At 42.1% G+C, this 20,787-nt stretch overlaps 1 protein-coding gene across 7 annotated transcripts in view; it reads right to left on the minus strand.

Moving 5' to 3' along the window:
• The window catches only part of ehbp1l1a (EH domain binding protein 1-like 1a), a 59,107-nt gene that overhangs the window by 20,926 nt on the left and 17,394 nt on the right, over positions 1 to 20,787 (minus strand). For 3 of the 7 annotated variants that reach the window (XM_079671703.1, XM_079671704.1, XM_079671705.1), the window contains exons 2-14: positions 17,387 to 17,444; positions 14,654 to 14,749; positions 12,698 to 12,751; positions 12,406 to 12,584; positions 11,772 to 11,911; positions 10,709 to 10,777; positions 9,670 to 9,894; positions 7,819 to 7,986; positions 7,244 to 7,435; positions 6,999 to 7,139; positions 5,952 to 6,167; positions 5,719 to 5,778; positions 5,520 to 5,625 (exon numbers count right to left, since the gene is read on the minus strand). In XM_079671703.1, the coding sequence (XP_079527829.1) occupies positions 5,520 to 5,625; positions 5,719 to 5,778; positions 5,952 to 6,167; positions 6,999 to 7,139; positions 7,244 to 7,435; positions 7,819 to 7,986; positions 9,670 to 9,894; positions 10,709 to 10,777; positions 11,772 to 11,911; positions 12,406 to 12,584; positions 12,698 to 12,751; positions 14,654 to 14,749; positions 17,387 to 17,444 (1,704 nt within the window). Of the gene's footprint in view, positions 1 to 2,717; positions 3,159 to 5,519; positions 5,626 to 5,718; positions 5,779 to 5,951; positions 6,168 to 6,998; positions 7,140 to 7,243; positions 7,436 to 7,818; positions 7,987 to 9,669; positions 9,895 to 10,708; positions 10,778 to 11,771; positions 11,912 to 12,405; positions 12,585 to 12,697; positions 12,752 to 14,653; positions 14,750 to 17,386; positions 17,445 to 20,787 lie in introns of all 7 variants that reach the window. The other 4 variants (XM_079671699.1, XM_079671702.1, XM_079671700.1 and 1 more) reach the window with 3 other exon arrangements.

Below are 20,787 nucleotides of genomic sequence, written 5' to 3' on the forward strand. Positions count from 1 at the left end.
GGACCCTCAACATGTGGAGGAACATTATGTTCAGAGCAATGGAACCTCAACATTTGGAGGAACATCATGTTCAGAGCACTGGACCCTCAACATGTGGAGGAACATTATGTTCAGAGCAATGGAACCTCAACATTTGGAGGAACATCATGTTCAGAGCAATGGAACCTCAACATGTGGAGGAACATCATGTTCAGAGCACTGGACCCTCAACATGTGGAGGAACACTATGTTCAGAGCAATGGAACCTCAACATGTGGAGGAACATCATGTTCAGAGCAATGGAACCTCAACATGTGGAGGAACATTATGTTCAGAGCAATGGAACCTCAACATGTGGAGGAACATCATGTTCAGAGCACTGGAACCTCAACATGTGGAGGAACATCATGTTCAGAGCACTGGAACCTCAACATGTGGAGGAACATCATGTTCAGAGCACTGGAACCTCAACATGTGGAGGAACATCATGTTCAGAGCACTGGAACCTCAACATGTGGAGGAACATCATGTTCAGAGCACTGGAACCTCTACATGTGGAGGAACATTATGTTCAGAGCACTGGAACCTCAACATGTGGAGGAACATCATGTTCAAAGCACTGGAACCTCAACATGTGGAGGAACATCATGTTCAGAGCAATGGAACCTCAACATGTGGAGGAACATCATGTTCAGAGCACTGGAACCTCAACATGTGGAGGAACATCATGTTCAGAGCAATGGAACCTCAACATGTGGAGGAACATCATGTTCAGAGCACTGGAACCTCAACATGTGGAGGAACATTATGTTCAGAGCAATGGAACCTCAACATGTGGAGGAACATCATGTTCAGAGCACTGGAACCTCAACATGTGGAGGAACATCATGTTCAGAGCAATGGAACCTCAACATGTGGAGGAACATCATGTTCAGAGCAATGGAACCTCAACATGTGGAGGAACATTATGTTCAGAGCACTGGAACCTCAACATGTGGAGGAACATCATGTTCAGAGCACTGGAACCTCAACATGTGGAGGAACATTATGTTCAGAGCACTGGAACCTCAACATGTTGAGGAACATTATGTTCAGAGCACTGGAACCTCAACATGTGGAGGAACATCATGTTCAGAGCAATGGAACCTTAACATGTGGAGGAACATCATGTTCAGAGCACTGGAACCTCAACATGTGGAGGAACATCATGTTCAGAGCAATGGAACCTCAACATGTGGAGGAACATCATGTTCAGAGCAATGGAACCTCAACATGTGGAGGAACATTATGTTCAGAGCAATGGAACCTCAACATGTGGAGGAACATCATGTTCAGAGCAATGGAACCTCAACATGTGGAGGAACATCATGTTCAGAGCAATGGAACCTCAACATGTGGAGGAACATCATGTTCAGAGCACTGGAACCTCAACATGTGGAGGAACATCATGTTCAGAGCACTGGAACCTCAACATGTGGAGGAACATTATGTTCAGAGCACTGGAACCTCAACATGTGGAGGAACATCATGTTCAGAGCAATGGAACCTCAACATGTGGAAGAACATCATGTTCAGAGCAATGGAACCTCAACATGTGGAAGAACATCATGTTCAGAGCACTGGAACCTCAACATGTGGAGGAACATCATGTTCAGAGCAATGGAACCTCAACATGTGGAGGAACATCATGTTCAGAGCAATGGAACCTCAACATGTGGAGGAACATCATGTTCAGAGCACTGGAACCTCAACATGTGGAGGAACATCATGTTCAGAGCAATGGAACCTCAACATGTGGAGGAACATTATGTCCAGAGCACTGGAACCTCAACATGTGGAGGAACATTATGTTCAGAGCACTGGAACCTCAACATGTGGAGGAACATTATGTTCAGAGCACTGGAACCTCAACATGTGGAGGAACATCATGTTCAGAGCAATGGAACCTCAACATGTGGAGGAACATTATGTTCAGAGCACTGGAACCTCAACATGTGGAGGAACATTATGTTCAGCGATGAGTCCAGATTCTGCCTACGGCACATCGTAGGGTCACACTGTGGAGAAGACGTGGAGAACGCCTTGCTGATTGCTGCACCGATAGACTAGGAGGGGAGAGGATGGGATGGCCTGCAGTTCTGACCTCAACCCTATTGAACACTTGTGGGATCATCTTGGGCGTGCTGTCCAGAGGGACCAACACAACCACGTTGGCTGACTTGGGACAAATGCTGGTTAAAGAATGGGATGCCATCACACAGCAGTGTGTGACCAGGCTGGTGACAGCATGAGGAGGAGAGGCTGTTGTGGCTGTGTTTGGTTCTTCCACATGCTACTGAGGCTGCTTGTTAAATTAATCAATTGTTAATAAATACATTGTTCCCAATAAGTCTTGTTTCATCAGACTTTAATCATCCAATCCACCAAACAACCCCAAACAAAAGTCAACAGAAAAAAGCTGTTTGGCATTGGCACAGGAGATTTGTCCCATTTTCCATGGGCGTAACCCACATACTCAGCTCTGCTGCTCATCCCACACATGCATGTTCCTCACAAATGTGACGCCATTTGAAAGGTAAGAGAACAGGCTGTCCAACGGTATAAGATTGTTTGCCAAAAAGCATTGATACAACAAAGAAATAATCTACCAAACACAAATGTCCTTACTTTTTGTGTTAAGTTTATTCATACTGAACTGAGATGCATGTTCAAGACAATACCATGGGTATTTAACTTACCCCAAATCAGTTACAGCTTCTTTTTTAAGAGTCACTTCTATTGCTTTTGTGTCAGAGGTTGCAGCAGTTTGAGGGAAGTGCAACAAAGCTCCCTGGAGTGATCTGGAAGTAGGTTGGGGGCTGGTAGGAGTAACCGGTACATTTTTAACCAGCTCTGGTTGGGCTATTGGATTCCCTAACTGAATGGATATCTTGGACTTCTTGTGACTTCTTGGGTTATCCAGGACCTCCTTGACTGAAGCAGATGTGTTAACTTGAGGATCAGGGTTTTGCTTAGGTGCAGTAAGGGAGGGAGGTACTGTTCGCTGGATTTGGGCTAATTTCATTGTTGGCAATGATTCGGTTTGATCCATCTTTGTTGTTGGCATCTCAAAATAGTTAAGCCCTGGGGTTACGGGCATTCTGGGGCTAAGTGGCAGTTGTGAGGCCATGCTCTCAGGTCTGAGGGACAAACAAATGAAGATCTGAGTTATGTTGCTACGTAATCAGGAAGGTCCGCACGGCAGTAATGCACTCCATATCCAGTCCATGTATAATCACAGAATTCAACTGAAGCGAACAAGCAAATTAGCAATGTGACATGGAACCACAGAAGGAATGGCCAGTCCTTGCTAGGCAGCAGTTTTTTAAAGTATAATGTTCACTCAAAATGCACTGCCAGATCACTTGGAACTTGCTTCATTAACATGGCTTTGACTGGGGTGCTCTCGTTTATTTTTTAACGTTTAAAGAATCCTTTTTAAAAATCGCATAAACCATGTTATTTCACATGCAACTGAACAAGCAGCGTAATAACTCATCTTTTGTATGTTTTGAAACAAAGCCAAAATATAGAAGCAGCTCAACAGAGAGATCAGATTTACATTGAAAATAACAAGATATTTCAAAAAATATATGATGTAAAATAAATGTTTATATCTCGTTTTTAATGCTATATATTTTAGCGTAGCATACTTCTTATTTTCTGTCTTGTTGTCGTCTGAGGTTAATAGAGTTTTCTATATAACGTAACAGAGTTCTCTAGTTAACGTAATCGAGTTTGAGACAAAATTATTTGTAAGATTCCCAGAATTTCTTTCAAACCAAACAAATGAGGAGTGTGTTTGTGTGGGATTAAGTATCTTGTGCCAAAACTACAAATCCAAGCCTGACCAATTAATGGCCAATACAAAACATGCTACACTACATTAGCTACCTCTTTTAGCTACCTTTTGCTAATTCTGTTAAATGGAACTGAATTTGCATTTTACAATCTATTTACTTCAGAAAATATATTTGGCTCTTCCTAAGCCAATTACTTTATTTGGTTCTACCATTTTTGCACTGCTCAGGTAACATAGAAGCTTTTTAACTAATGGCAGCCGTGCATGCTTACATGTCATTTAATACAAACCTGCACACGCAAATAATGATTTGTCAACCTTTCCATAGTGGAGGGAGTCATTTGATTCAATTATCAAAAAACATTCCTTTGCTTTAATGTCATTATTTACTATCTCCTCAAGCTTACAATATATTATCTGTACAATCTTTTGTTTGTATAAATATCAGGTCTGCTTTGACAGTCCCAGGTACCATACTGGCCTTAACAAAGTCTTTTGTGCTTAACTTTAATTATGATGAAGGTTGTAGACCATATTCTACCAGAAATGACTGGAATACATCAAGACAAATAATCCCTAACCTCATATAAACCCAGCCTAGCTCAACCTTAGATTCAGAGACATTGTTTGTCAGACAAAGAGCATCAAGGTAAATAGCTTGAAAAAGCTGTAACACTGCAATCTGCAAAAAGATGAGAACCACTTAGTGCAGACTTTAGCTTCCACATAGAACCAAGTTAATAAGTGTGTCAGTGTAGGGTCAAGCAAAAAAAAAGAACCCATGTTAAGATAGAAAAATGTTTGGCAAAAAGAACCATTTCTCTCAACATACAGCCAGTGATTATCTCCTATATCCCATAGTTGCCAAATGTAAGTATGGAATAGATATATATATATCATACAAGATATTATCATGTTCAAACTGCAAAAAGAAAGTTGGTAGCAATAACATGCAGTGCAATTAACGTTAAATGGAAATCATATTACTAAAGGAAGAATCTACCCCAAATGCTCTAACATGTTAAATACACATGGCAGCAATCTGCTTTGCATTGTACTTCTCCAGGATAAATTCAAGAAATGCCAAATAGTTGTCAGGCAAGACAAAGAGAAGTCTCATTGATCAGCGGAATGGCATCACCAGTTGTTTAGTTAAGCTTCACACATTGAAATGAATAAATGTTGCACCCCGTTGGGAGGAAACAACCAGTCAATGGCTTTGACGTCCTTTATTTATATTTGGGTTTGTCCCTTCCCTGTAGGATGTGTGCATGTAAATGGTCTGCAAAGGCTACAATCCCTCTGTTCCCTCCAGAGGGAGTTTCTCACTAGGTTAAAGGGGGTCCTACTATTGTTGCTCTTGGGCTTTCACAAAATCCTGCCTGTTACACATTTTCTGATAAATAATTTTGAAGAGGCTCCAAAATATTAGACACAACCGTGCCAAATTGAGATACTTCTACTAGCCTTTTGGACCCTATCCCTATTCTCAATCAAACTGCTACTTCCAATGTCTCAAATAAACAACCCTGCTCAACTATTTACATATGCAACCCGTACAAAACATCCAACACCACACTTTTTGAAAACAAGTGTTGGAGTATCAGAGGGTGGATTATTCCTTTACAGCCATGCCAACCACACCAAATATTCAAAAAACACCAAACCAGACCAAAAGCAACCTTTTATATGAACTTACCCTGCTGATGCCATAACAACCTCAGATCCAAATTGTGCGTCGCTTTTCCGCTCTGAAGCCCTGGAAGACTCGGTCCTAAAGCTAGGCGGCAGTCTGGGATCAGGGGCTGAACAACATGAAGGCATTTTTGTTCCAGTTAAAAAGCTGTGTGGTCCATAAAAACAGACACTTATTCTACTCAATGTGTGTTCAAGCTCACTTGTAGGTGTTGTAGACTGGTTGTCCTCTTCGTTTAACGTACTCAACTGTCTTTTGAATTCTGAAATCAAAAGAAAACATGGAAGAGAGATTACATATAAAAAGCTTGAAGTTTAAATGCGACCATGTTGTGTTGTTTCTCTGCTTTTATGAGGAAAACCAGCAGGGGGAGACATGTGCTCATATATTGGTGAGGCTTAGTCACTCAGTGGAGCATCCCTTTTGATTGTGTACCTGCATCTTGGCCACTGTGAGAAGGTATGGCAGCTTGGGAAATATGAGGCTGAGGAGAAGGAGGAGGCCAAAAGTATATGAGAGCAGAGGGAGGGCTGGGAGAAGGTAAGGGCGTCTGCAGTGCAGCAGGGACCTGGGGTCTCCAGGACGGAACAAGAGCAGAGCCTCCCTGGAGCCTCTGCTCTGAAGAAGGGCCAGGGTGCACAGAGGCTGAAGCTGACAGAGAGGAACACATGGGAAAGAGGAAGGAGGAAAAGGATAGAGGGAATTGAAGATGGAATATAAATGACACATAACTAAATTATATTTAGCTAAATAAGTTCAGCAAGCATTTTCTCCTGTGTTGTTCTTCGTAGCAGTCACTTAGCTCAGTGAGTAACTAGCAAAGAGACGACAACAGGTAGTGCAGAACATGAACAAATGTCCAAGGAAGCAGCACATGAGGAGCCAAGAGCAAAAATGGTCCATGGAAAAAGCATGGGATGAAATGGATGACTTTTGCTTACCCCTCTATAAAGAAGCTCTTTAAAGAAAGAACATTTGAAACTTTGCAGACCAGTTACATACCTATAGCAGAATAGGACCTCTTTAATGTTTCTCCTTTCCTAAAACAGCAGGCCACTAAAGCTTTTAACAAACTTTCAACTGAATCAAATCAATTGTATGGGACTATTTTCAGCTGCGGATTGATCCAACTTTGGTTTTCTAGTGAGTATTTAAGGAAGCAGGAAATTGTATGTGGAATTGATTCAAAAGGAAAATACAGCATGTGAACAAATCTAAATCCAATGAGAGTCATGACCAAATCTTGACCTGTTCAAATCCACTTGGGCACTGTTTGATTAGATCAAATAAGCAGTGAATCTAAATGAATCTCAACTCATTCTGATGACTGATTAATTAAGGCAGCTTGTAAATACGTAAATACCATGTTCGCACAGGAGAGGAGGAACTGGGTTTAGATAAGAGGAAATGAAGGACACACAGGTAGAGCAGGGAGGGTGAGGCTGAATAACAGTGAACTCTGGGTTAAAGGTGGAGCATTACATGGCGTCTCTATCTCCTTTTTCTGCAGCACTGCAGGCTTTCCAGGGTCCTTGGCAGAGAGATGCAGGAACTTAGGAGAAATGGCAGGTTGTGCTAGAGGAGCCTGAGATTTAGCAGGCCTCCATTCACTCTGCCAGGAAGCTGGAAAGAGAAGGGAAGAACATGGAGGGATGAGGGAGAAACAGAAGTGACAGGTATTTGAATTGGAAGGTGGGAGCTAGCCTCTGACAGGACCCTCCCTGTACCTGTCTCTGGGGCCGAAGGCAGGCTGGTGGGCCGGGTGAGGCCAGAGCCCGGCTCCCCCACTGAGAAGGGGCGAGCTTTAGGGTTTCTGGGAGCAGGAGGCAGAGGAGGCAGAGGAGGACAGGGACTGAGAGGAGCTGAAGATGAAGCGAAGGAGGAGAACGGAGAAGAAAAGGAAGGGACACTGGGACAGGCTGAGAAAGCAAGACAAATGAAAGAAATAGAGAATAATCATTTGTAATTTAATAAATACAAATAATTGTTCAAGTCCCTGTTAATTTATTGTATTAAAAATGCACTTAAATGAATGTCACCAGTGCAAAATGGGCAAAAATGTACATGTCGGCAGGGTGTCATGACTCCATCACAGCATGAATACCGGCTTAGACAGATAAAAGCTGAATGAATGGTATATCTTTAAATATGAGCTTATGTCCATATTTTCAATTTAATGGGAATGCAGCATCAGTCTGAAAAGCTCATTAAGACCACTGAACAGCACCATATGTATACCTTCATTTGAATAGTCTTGTCGATTAGAAACCAATCACATTCTTTGTATTTAATGATGTAATACCTGTTTGGGAGGTACCAGGGAAAGTGGGAGTATGTAGAGATGAATCAGAGGGTGAGGCAGAGAGGAAAGAGGGGGCTTTAGGAGGGGTGAAGGTAAAAGCTTCCAGGCCCTCAGCTGGAGTGGAGCCACTGTGGAAGCTGTGGGGCCTCCGCGGAGCTGAAATGGGCCCTGAAGAGATAGCAGACAGGAAGTGAGAGGAAAGGGGAGAGAGGGAAGACAAACCCAAAGACAGGAAGAGGAAAGGACATCACTCAGAGTTGTAAAGTAAAGCCACAATGTAGGCAAGCTTTCCCTGACAAACCACTTCTCTAAAACAACCACAAATGGAGCCACCGGTCTGACTCTTTACTGGCCTTACAGCAGAGGTGGAAGAAGTACTCTCTACTTCTCTACTAAAGTGAAAGTAGCAACACTGCAGTGTAAAAATACTAAGTTAGAAGTGAAAGTCCTCTATTCAGAATGTGACTTACCTAAAAGTCAAAAAGTATTTGAATTCAGAAATACTTTAAATGAAAGAACCTGTTATGGAAAGCCCCAGATATTTTTTTGATTATTTTTTTTAATGTATACCAATTATTGGTGCAATAATGTGTTCATCGCTTCATTGTTGCATTTGGTTAAGGTGGGTTTATGAATTACTTTATACACTATTGTGTAGCCTAACCTATAATAATATATAATAATGTGGGTTGATTTATATTTTGTATTAATAACCTAAATCTGGAAAGTAACTAGTAACTAAATCTGTAAAATAAAAGTAGTGGCGTAAAAAGTATAACATTTGCCTACAAAATGTAGTGGAGTAAAAGTATTAAATAGAATAATGTAAAAATACTTAAGTACAAGTAGCCTACCTACATTTGTTACTTAAATACCATACTTGAGTGAATGTCTTTATTTACATTACACCACTGCCTTACAGTGTGTGGATGGTGATGGAGACATGGTGATTGAGGGCATTCCAACTTATCAGCCCGGCAGGACACTATTACAACATATTGCATTACTCCAGATCACATGTTTTAAATCCATGGACTTTTTCTATTAATTTGATTCCATCAACCAAGGTATATATATTAAATGACACTGATTTATGTATGTGGTGAAGAATCCAGATCTGATTAAATCTGATTTTAGGCCAGTTCCAAGTCTAAATCAAAAACAAACTTAACGAGCTGAACTAAAGGACCAGCCAGTTACAATGCACAATGATATGGTTTGTATCCTAATGGTTTAATACATTTAAAAAGTGTCAAAATCCAAATAATGTCAGTATCAAGCTCAAAGAAATACATTCATATTGCTGTTATTATCGTAACATCAATTCAAACTCAATAATTTCAATTCAACGTGATGTCCTTTTAGCTGCTGGAAAGCCCCTAATGTGGAAAACCTGGGTTTAAACTAAAGTGTTGAATTATTGACAGCAAATGGAAGCAACTAGGTACAAATTCATTAGAAACTGGTTTCAGTTTAAAAACATCAGCAATGAATGACTGGATAGGAACATTTTAACTACGGTATGTACATGGAACCGATGCTGAGAAACATTATCAAATATATATATATATACACATATATATACATATCTAATATTCCTGGAAACCATACACACTAAAAAAACGGAACCGTTGACTTTAATTTAGGTTCAACTTAATATTATAGCTTTCAACTAACCTAATACAGTTGTGTGAAATGTGTTGACGTAATACACCAAATTAAAGTAAACGGTTCAGGTTTTTTCAGTGCAGAGTGGTAGGAATTAAATTCCACAAGTAACAGAAAAGTGTAGGACCATCAAATCTGACCCTGTGTGACCACACAGGATGAGGAATATCTGGTAACCGATACCTGATCCGGCAGCAGGCTGGAAGATTTTGGGAAGTGCAGGAGGGTGAGCACGAGTAAAGGCTGGCAGTGAGTAGGCATAGGGGGAGGGCCGGGCCTGGGGGCCAGTGTTCGGTGGTCGGATGCATAGAGAGGATGGAACGGGGGGGTCTGGGGGTTTGGGCAGAGGAGGCTGAGATGGGGCTGAGATGGTGGAGGAAATGCCAGAGGTCGCTTTCCAATCAATCTCTGAGGATGAGTAGAATGGAAGGACATCCAAGGAAAGATGGAGAGAGGGATGAAATGAGGAAAATAAGAAAAGGGAGGATGGCAGAGCAGATGAACACAGAATACAGATGGGCAGAGCAGATGAACACAGAATACAGATGGATGAAAGTGGAGATGTAGGAAGGAGTTGTACAGCATATTTGAGGAAACACACGAGAAGGTGAGGAAGTGAAAAGGAGAAGAGCAGTGAGATGGACAGTGATAGTAGGTATGTGTTTATTGCTGGCTTTTCTGGCAAACATTAATATGTTTTTAATATAAACATATTAAATAAATTAAACGGATGCTTATAGGGGCCCTACCATGCTTTTGGGCTTTTCCCTTTCCTGTAGTGTGCATGGTGAATTAAGATGTCTTTTGTGCATGTAAATGGTCAAATCCCTGTGTTCCCTACAGGGGGAGTTTCCAACACATTGTACGTGATAGGCTAAGGGGCGGGACATCTGTAAGAGGTTGACCAATCACAACAGAGGCGGCCAGCTAACCAATCAGAGCAGACTGGGCTCTGGTTTCAGGCAGAGGGTGAAAAGAGGTGCAGCAGCACAGGCAGTATGAGAACAATAAAGAGCTTTCTGAACATTAAAGCATGGAGACATGTAGAGACACTAAATACTGATATACACCTGAACATCAGCAGGAGAGGACTCTTTAAAGTAGAGACACCACATGCTGATATGAGCCTGAACATCAGCATAATAGGGCCCCCTTTAAGATGAAACAAAGTGCAGTTTGGCAATCGGAAGGTGGTACAGTGGATCCGTGGACACACAGTTACCTGCAGGACCTGATTCCATTGCAGGCCTCCAAGCCAAATCATGTACTCTCATGAAAGAAGAAGCAGAGGCTGTTAGAGGAAGAAGGAACAGGAGACATACAGATTATGTGAAAAGGGAAATGAGTTTTGAACATAGGAAACAAAAGGGGAAGCAGCTGGAGAGGAAACAATTGAAAGAGAAATATAAAAGGTGAAAGGGAGATCCTTTCATAACTCCTTAAAGTTAATAGAGATGACGGCAAACATTGTAGTGTTGAAGCTGCAAATGACAGTGCACACATTCCCCTGCTTAATCTACAGCAACACTTTGTTTGACACAGATTCATTTGGAAGCATGTGCAGGTTATAGCCGGGGTCCACAGGCTTGGGCTTTGTGTTGAAAAAAGCATTAATGAGGCCTGCATCAGACTAGGGAAGGCATAGTGTTTAACCTAACAGACAGCATTCAGTCATAAAAGAGCATGACAAAATATAAGACTGGTGAGTCGAGTAGTATGTGAGATGAGTTGCCAACAGACAGATGGACTGACAGAAAACACATGCACATCCAAGACCGAACAAATGATCCAACAGGCAAATGGGGACTCAAATCTGGTCTTTTAACAAGGCAGGATACCATGTCATAGATAGACAAAGAAATGGTATGGGTCTTGGAATTTCATTAGAGAGTAGAAAGCGCACAAAAATAGTTGTTACAGTAGGCAGTTAGAAAGCTGGAGGTGTGTACATTAATAAAAAGAAGCAATAAACATTGGGTGAAAGCTTCTAATTTTGAGCCAGGACTGACCGAGGCTTCCCAGGTTATAATTATACACTTTGACAGCGGCAGATTTCATCAGCTGTGGCTTAATAACCCTGGGAATAATTGAGGAAAACTGACATTTAAATGATCTGTTGTCAAGATTGTATACTCAAAAGGGTATAATGTGGTTTCCTCCATCAGATCGCGTCACTCCTGTTTCAAGAGTTGCTTCCTTCCGTTTATATCTCATTCAGCTCATATCAGTACATATATCTCATCAACCTTAAGTCGTTGAATTAGGACCTTCAGTATCAGTCTCACCAGTGACATGAGAAGCCGGTCCGAAGCTGGCCCTCCTCTCCTCGCCACCTTCATCATCACTGTCTGCAAAGTCATCCAGGTTTCCAATGTCACTCTGTTTCATGCTCAACAGACTGGCCAGACTCTGCATGTCCTCATCTCTGTGGAGAGCAGAACAAAACATTAGATGACTCTTGGAATCTTGCCAAGTATATTTGTCTAACATCCAGTCAGAATGTGTCTTAAAACTTGATGTAAGACATACTAACTTAAGAAGTAACAATGCACTGAGATATAGGGTCTTGTTTGAAACAATGCATCTGAATTATCTTCAAAGACTACTTTTAAGCTGTTCTGGCTTGTTTTATAACACAACATTTATTGATTCTGGTAAATATAGTTCAAAATAAGTTTTCCCAGGAAATGACAAGATATTTATTATGTAGATATCCCGTCTTATTTCAAGAAATCTTTCCAAACATATTTTCCATTGGCAGGTTTTTTTACTTGTTTTTGGAGCAGCGTTTCTTTCAGTGTAAGGAAAATCCAAAACAGTATTAATATTTTAAAAGATTGATTTAAATTCCGGGATACAATTTGACAATTACTGCTTTCAGTAGATGGTATTCTATATGCTTCTGAGTTGATGACTCACGTGGCTTTGCCCTCTTTGAGGAAGATGCAAGACATGTTCAGTTTCAGAGTGGCCTCCACCACTTTGACGGACATCGGTTTGAGCTTCAGCGTCACATCGTACTGGGCCGGCGTGGTACTGGCAAACTTCTTCATGTTGACGTCTGCCGATGCCAACACCTTCCTACGGCCTTTTGTCTCCTGTAAATAAAACCAATGAGAAGAAAGTTCAACACAGAAACATTTTCCTTCCTTAGTATTATGTTCTGATTAAAAGTGAATTCAATGAGAAAACCCCGATCCTGCAGACTCACATTTTCAATGACAAAAGTCCAGTCCTTGTCCTCAAACTCCTCTGCAGTAGGTTCCTGTTGACAAACAAATAAAACAAACATTTCCCATCAGTAATCCAACAATGTATAAACTGCTACCAGGGATGGAAGAGGTGGGGACTCGAGTCACATGACTTGACTCGAGTCCGACTTGAGTCGCATATTTTTGGACTTGAGACTTGCTTGACTAACATTGATAAAAGACTTGACTTGACTTTGACTTGGTATTCATGACTTGAGACTTGACTTAAGCTTGAGATAGATGACTTGAAAGGACTTGACTGTTTACAATTAAATATTTGCATTTGTTTTTGTAGTGGGATATTACGTTTAGTTTTTTCGAAAAACATGATTATAGCGCCATGCGCGCAAACCTGGCAACCCACTAGAAGGCAGGAGTCTCAGTTAACACGGCAGCGGCTAGTTATACTCCAAAAATAGTGAAGTTTGGATTCAAGGATTATTTTGTCGATGACGGTAATAAGAAGAGAACAGCGGTATGCAGGGTCTGCAGCATAAAAATCAGTGACAGGACCACCACAACATCCAACTTCATTCGTCACTACAAAAAAAAACACAGAGAAAGGTGCGTGAATGTGTTGTGTTAGCTAGAAAGCTAACGTTAAGTTTAAGCTACGTTAGACTTGGTTTCAAATCGATTAAGCATTGCAAAGAGAAACGGTAAATGAACACTAGAACCGCCAAGGGATTCATTTTGACTAACCCTGATACTGACGGGCTGTCAGGAGAGAGAGAGAGGAAAAGAGATGCCTCGTTTATTTCCCCTGTGTTATTATCAGAAGTTACTGGAAACTTTTGAATAATGTAGCCTATCTACTTTTAGTTGTTTTTTAAAATGTTTTAATGATGTTGTTTTTGTTTGTAGAAGTGCATCATTCCTTGATTTATTGTAAAATGAATCTGAACTTTTTGGTCTGTTATGATGATAAACTGAAGCCATTTCTAAATTAACCCAATTAAGTGAGTTTTAAATCGTCCTACTTAGTTTATAAGGACATTATGAAGAGGATATGATTTTCTTACCTGGAATTCTGCCTTTTTGAACAGACTTTTTGAGTCCTAGCTATATTTTCTACAGTTCTGGGGTTAATATGAATCTAATATGATTGTCATCGGTCTAAATTAGATTTCAAATGATTAACTGTGTATGTAATGAAGATCATAGTGTGGGTTGAATCCATTTTCATAACCACTGTCTTTTAACTGATTTAAATGCGGAAACTGGGCTTATTCATCAGAATTTCTTTTGACTTGACTTGCTTGACCTGAGCAATGACTTGACTTGACTTGACTTGCTTGACTCTCATCACAGTGACTTTGGACTTGCTTGATACTTCTAGGTCAAGACTTGAGACTTGCTCATGACTTGCACATGTAGGACTTACTCCCACCTCTGGGAAGAAGTATTCAGATTTTGACTGGAGTAAAAGTAGCGATACTCAATTGTAACAATACTCTGATACATATAAAATGCCTGCATTCAAAGTCTTAATTAAGTAAAAGTACAAAAGTATCGGCAAAATGTATCAAAAGTAAAAGTACTCTTTATGCATAACGGCCAATTTCAGACTCATATATTACATTTTCATATAATGATAATTGATGCATTAATGTGCTCATCACAGCTGGTAAAGGTGGAGCTAATACTTTAAATAGTGTTGCTGGATATCTAATGTCAAATTTTATTGAAGAATGTATTTATTTTTTGTATTAGTAATAATCTGAATCTGAAAAGTAAATATGAATTAAAGGAGTCAGATAAATATAGGGGAGTAAAAATCACAATACTGGTTGCCACAATGTAGTGTAATAGAAGTATAAAGTATCATAACATGGAAATACTCAAGTAAAGTACTAGTATTAGGTACTTAGTTATATTAAACGACTGAATGCTACTCCTTTGATTCAGTCTCTTACCTTGAAGAGTGTGACGTTGATGTCCAAACTTTCTGGAACCTGCCACAGCACCGTGCCTCTGTAGGGGTTTTTGATCCCGGGCTGCCAGCTGTGGAGCTGAGGAACAGAACACACACACAAAGGACTCAGTCTCTACAGCTGCTTCAGTGTCCTCCGGGCTGCACTGAGAAACGTTGCAGTAATATTACCATTAAAGAGGTTCAACTTCATATTATTGTTTTCAGCTAACCTGATAGAGTAATGTGAAATCTGTTGACATAACACATTTAATTAAAGTCAACGTTTTTCAGGCGGTATTGAAGCATTTGCAGAGCTCACTTTAAATAAAAAAAATCATCTCTTATCGATCTTTTAATTACTAATCAACCCCATAAATATACTGCATCCGGGGTCTTTGCCAATTACCTAAGTGATCATTGTCTAGTTGGTGCTATTAGGGATACCAAAATCCCCCGTACCAAACCCTGTGTTGTTCTGAAAAGAAATGTTAAGCACTTTATAGAGCAAGCCTTTCTTCATGACTTAGTTCATTTGAAATGGGATCGTATTTTATTGATTGGTGATGTTGACCATGCTTAGAAGTATTTTTATGATAGTTTTAGTTATTTTTTAGATAAACATGCTCCATTTCGCCGGTTCAGGGTGAAGGGCCGTGATACCCCCTGGTTCACTTCTGATCTGGCAGCCCTCTTACGCAAGAGGAATTTGCTTTGGGCTGCTGCGAGGAAGTCAGGCTTCTTTTTCGTCAACTGCGTAATCGCTGTACTGCTTCCATTAAAAAAGCCAAAAGCCATGTTTACTTATCCCAGACCACAGACAGTTTAAACGATCCTAGGAGATTTTGGCATACCATAAAATCCCTCTCTGCCACCTCTCGCTCCTTAGAGCTGCCTCCTAACATTGTTGTTGACTCCACCCCTGTGTCAAATAAGACAGAGATGCTTCATTGTTTTAATAAACATTTTATTGCCCCCAGCTCCTTGTTTGACACATTATCTTTTGGTAAATCATCTCCCTCCATCACCACCAGTCATGCCTCCAGTAGCCACACTTTCTCCTGATAACAACCCTTGACAGCTATGTAATGGGCTCATACCATTCAAAATGAAGGACATTTGAACCAATATGAGCCCTGTGAGCAGGCATGGAATTTCGTCATTTTAGGGGCAAGGCCATTTGGCCTTTGGTGTCACACCTTTTTTCAGGGCGCAAAGGCTACATGCCAGGGCACAAAGACCATTGAGGGAAACATTTGGATTTGGAGCTTACAAATAAATAACTTCACTTTTGGATAAGAAAAACACACAAATGACATGGCAAACAAATCACTGTTTTAATATCAATAATGTCAAACATTATATCATCATATAGGCCTCCTTAGTATTACCGTATATAAAATAAAATACTTTACTTTGAATAATTAGGGTTTGGTATGTTTTCCATCTACTACTTTTCCCATTCACAAATCCAAAATTAAATCTAAAAATCTAAAATTATACTAATATGTAACAAATATATTCAATTTCAGAGCAGAAGAAACAGCCTTCAAGGGTCAAACTCTGCACATACATCATTCAGCAGTGCACAGTGAAGTGTGTGTGTGTGTGTGTGTGCGTGCGTGCGTGCGTGCGTGCGTGTGTACGAGAGTCTCTTTAATCAACTCCTCACAGAGCTCTGGTCAGAAACTGGACAAAAGTTAAACATGTACAAACCACAGACTGTCATGGCGAATACAATCGCTGCTTTAATTCTGTCTTTAGGACGTTGTTGTGAGTTTGGACGGAGCAGCTACAGGTTAGTTTAGCCTGATTGATCCATTCAGAAAACAGGTATCAGTATGTAGTTACTTCAGCATAATTTTGAAATGTGTATTACAATTGAATCACTGCAAAATAGGTTAATTTTGTCGTAGTTGGTTTCCACCACAGTATTTACATTGAAATAAGCCCCGCCCCCTCTCCAGCGCGTCCTGTTTGAATGACAGGAGTAAACACAGCTGACAGCTGCGGTGAAACTCCAGCGGTTAGAGCAGGGGTGGGGAACCTCCGGCCCCCGGGCCGTATACGGCCCGCGAGACCATTTGCTACGGCCCTCGAGGTAATTTATAAACACACGCGAGGTGAGGACCCCCCTAGAGGAGGTTAGGTTCCCCCCCCCCCACTATTAAATCACGTCAACATGGATAGGAAACTAAATACATTTGCACATATCTTGTGTCCAATATACTTTCTGTTTTGGTGGTCATGCCACAACCGTGCACGTGAATGCATGCACGAGTCATGGTAAAATATCTGGATTAAGAGGTTGCTTTTTCTTTGCATGGCATGAAAGAAAGGCGAAATGAATGGGCTGTGATCTTAGTATTTTTAAGCAGAGGTCAATAATTTGTACGGCCCTCGGAGGATGTTTAAAAAATTGAAATGGCCCTTGAGAGGAAAAAGGTTCCCCACCCCTGGGTTAGAGCAATGAGAATATTCGCATCGCGTCCGTTGTGAACGCAGCATAATGCAGTTCAGAAAACAGTGTTCTGACGCTTTTAAAGCAACTTCGAGATTTTAGCAGTGTGAGGGGCACACAGGCCATGGTGGCCGTAGGACGTACAATTATTTGTGGTGCATAACGGCCAGACCGAGGGGCTACGACGGCCATGGGCGTCTTGGCCGCCGTGAAAATCCTACCCTGCCTGTGAAACCATTTTAATTCCTCTCATGTGGTTGTTCTCTGCTTCCTCACCTTCGTGCCGTGACGTCTGTTCCTCCTGATCCACACCACTCTCAGTTTGTCTGGTTGCCTGTAATCACAGAAGAGCACTTTTCAGTGTTTTCCAAGTGTTCCTTAAATCACCTTTTTTCCATACACCAATGTAGAGTTTCCTTTCACTTTGACAGCTGTGCAAATAAATTGTAAATGTTAATGTTAAAGGAATGCATTTATATAGCGCTTGTACAGTCTTTAAATAAAGTTCTATAGTAAAAAGTGACTAGACAAGACTGGGCTTGTTACTGAACTCCCTCTCTTCATTCCTTTCACTATTCAATACATATTTAATATTGAATAGTTCACTCTTTAGTGGGCAAGAATATTGACATGTGTGAGTTCTTTGATTAATAATAATTTTAGGGCTATCACTGATACTGCTTGCAAGTAAAAAGCAGTGGACATGGCAGGCAGGCAGGCAGGCAGGCAGGCAGATAGATAGATAGATAGATAGAGCACACACACACACACACACACACACACACACACACACACACACACACACACACACACACACACACACACACACACACACACACACACACACACACACACACACACACACACACACACACACACACACACACACACACCTGGAGAAAATGAACATCTTGTGACTGTGAGAGCAAGAACTAAATGATAGAGAAAAAGTATTCTGAGGATAAACAGCTCAGAGTGAATGTTGGGATGTGAAAAGGAGAAGGAGTAAGAGGAAGACTAACACTGCAAACATACTACACATTATAACTCCAGGGGCTGAAACCTCCACCTTAAATAATCCAGGGAGACTTTATAGCAGCTGCTTGTTGTGTGAACAAACAGGAAAAACACAACAGACATGTGGATATTGCCATCTCTGTGAAAACAGTCTGGATTGAGGCCACATTTGTTTCCGTTCAACTATATTTTTCAACACTTCGAAAAGGATAGAATGTCATGTTGCTGGTGCAGGAATTAAATCATGTGTCGCTCAAGGAATGAGGGAGACCCTGCAAGGAATGTAACTACTCAACATAAGCTCACAACAAATGTCAACACAAAACAACAATGTGCATGTTTTCTGGAACAGTTTATGGCAAACCTATGAGGTCACCATTATTGGTGATTGAAACAGAAAGTATTAAGTTTTATATGGCTGCAATGATTCCTACAATTAACACCAGGCACGTGCACACAGACATCAAAGTGGGCTTGAGGCCCTGCCCTTTTTCTTCCTCCAGAGAAAGTGCCCTTTTTCCCCCCTTTTTTTTATTGTTATAAATGAATATATATATATCTACTGTTTGCTCACAGTTTCCCTTTCCAACAATATATTGATTGAATACAAAATATCAGGTCGGGAGTTTAGACTGTGAAGTTCCGTAGCTCTCCCTCCCCCCTCCACGTCTCCTGCACAGCGGTGCGGACATCGACTGTCACTTCAGACAGACAAATAGCAGCACCTCCCACCTTCCAGTCCCTTCAGACAGACAGGTTGCAGCACCTCCCACTTTACAGTCCCTTCAGACAGACAGGTAGCAGCACCTCCCACCTTACTGTCCCTTCAGACAGACAGGTAGCAGCACCTCCCACTTTATAGTCCCTTCAGACAGACAGGTAGCAGTACCTCCCACTTTACAGTTCCTTCAGACAGACAGGTAGCAGCACTTCCCACCTTCCAGTCCCTTCAGACAGACAGGTAGCAGCACCTCCCACCTTTCAGTCACTTCAGACAGACAGGTAGCAGCACCTCCCACTTTACTGTCCCTTCAGACAGACAGGTAGCAGCACCTCGAACTTTACAGTCCCTTCAGACAGACAGGTAGCAGCTCCTCCCACTTTGCTGTCCCTTCAGACAGACAAGTAGCAGCACCTCCCACTTTACTGTCCCTTCAGACAGACAGGTAGCAGCACCTCGAACTTTACTGTCCCTTAAGACAGACAGGTAGCAGCTCCTCCCACTTTGCTGTCCCTTCAGACAGACAAGTAGCAGCACCTCCCACTTTACTGTCCCTTCAGACAGACACGTAGCAGCACCTCCCACTTTACAGTCCCTTCAGAGAGACAGGTAGCAGCACCTCCCACCTTACTGTCCCTTCAGACAGACACGTAGCAGCACCTCCCACTTTACAATCCCTTCAGACAGACAGGTAGCAGCACCTCCCACCTTACTGTCCCTTCAGACAGACAGGTAGCAGCACCTCCCACCTTCCAGTCCCTTCAGACAGACAGGTAGCAGCACCTCCCACTTTACAGTCCCTTCAGAGAGACAGGTAGCAGCACCTCCCACCTTACTGTCCCTTCAGACAGACAGGTAGCAGCACCTCCCACTTTATAGTCCCTTCAGACAGACAGGTAGCAGTACCTCCCACTTTACAGTTCCTTCAGACAGACAGGTAGCAGCACTTCCCACCTTCCAGTCCCTTCAGACAGACAGGTAGCAGCACCTCCCACCTTTCAGTCACTTCAGACAGACAGGTAGCAGCACCTCCCACTTTACTGTCCCTTCAGACAGACAGGTAGCAGCACCTCGAACTTTACAGTCCCTTCAGATAGACAGGTAGCAGCACCTCGAACTTTACAGTCCCTTGAGACAGACAGGTAGCAGCACCTCCCACTTTACAGTCCCTTCAGACAGACAGGTAGCAGCACCTCCCACTTTACAGTCCCTTCAGACAGACATGTAGCAGCACCTCCTACCTTACTGTCCCTTCAGACAGACAGGTAGCAGCACCTCCCACTTTACAGTCCCTTCAGACAGACAGGTAGCAGCACCTCCCACCTTACAGTCCCTTCAGACAGACAGGTAGCAGCACCTCCCACTTTACATTCCCTTCAGACAGACAGGTAGCAGCACCTCCCACCTTACAGTCCCTTCAGACAGACAGGTAGCAGCACCTCCCACCTTACTGTCCCTTCAGACAGACAGGTAGCAGCACCTCCCACCTTACAGTCACTACAGACAGACAGGTAGCAGCACCTCTCACTTTACTGTCCCTTCAGACAGACAGGTAGCAGCACCTCTCACTTTACAGTCCCTTCAGACAGACAGGTAGCAGCACCTCCCACCTTACAGTCACTACAGACAGACAGGTAGCAGCACCTCCCACTTTACTGTCCCTTCAGACAGACAGGTTGCAGCACCTCCCACTTTACTGTCCCTTCAGACAGACAAGTAGCAGCACCTCCCACCTTACTGTCCCTTCAGACAGACAGGTAGCAGCACCTCCCACCTTACAGTCACTTCAGACAGACAGGTTGCAGCACCTCCCACCTTACTGTCCCTTCAGACAGACAGGTAGCAGCACTTCCCACTTTACAGTCCCTTCAGACAGACAGGTAGCAGCACCTCCCACTTGACAGTCCCTTCAGACAGAAAGGTAGCAGCACTTCCCACC

The sequence above is a fragment of the Notothenia rossii genome, assembly GCF_949606895.1.
Source record: "Notothenia rossii genome assembly, chromosome: 3".
NCBI lineage: Eukaryota > Metazoa > Chordata > Actinopteri > Perciformes > Nototheniidae > Notothenia > Notothenia rossii.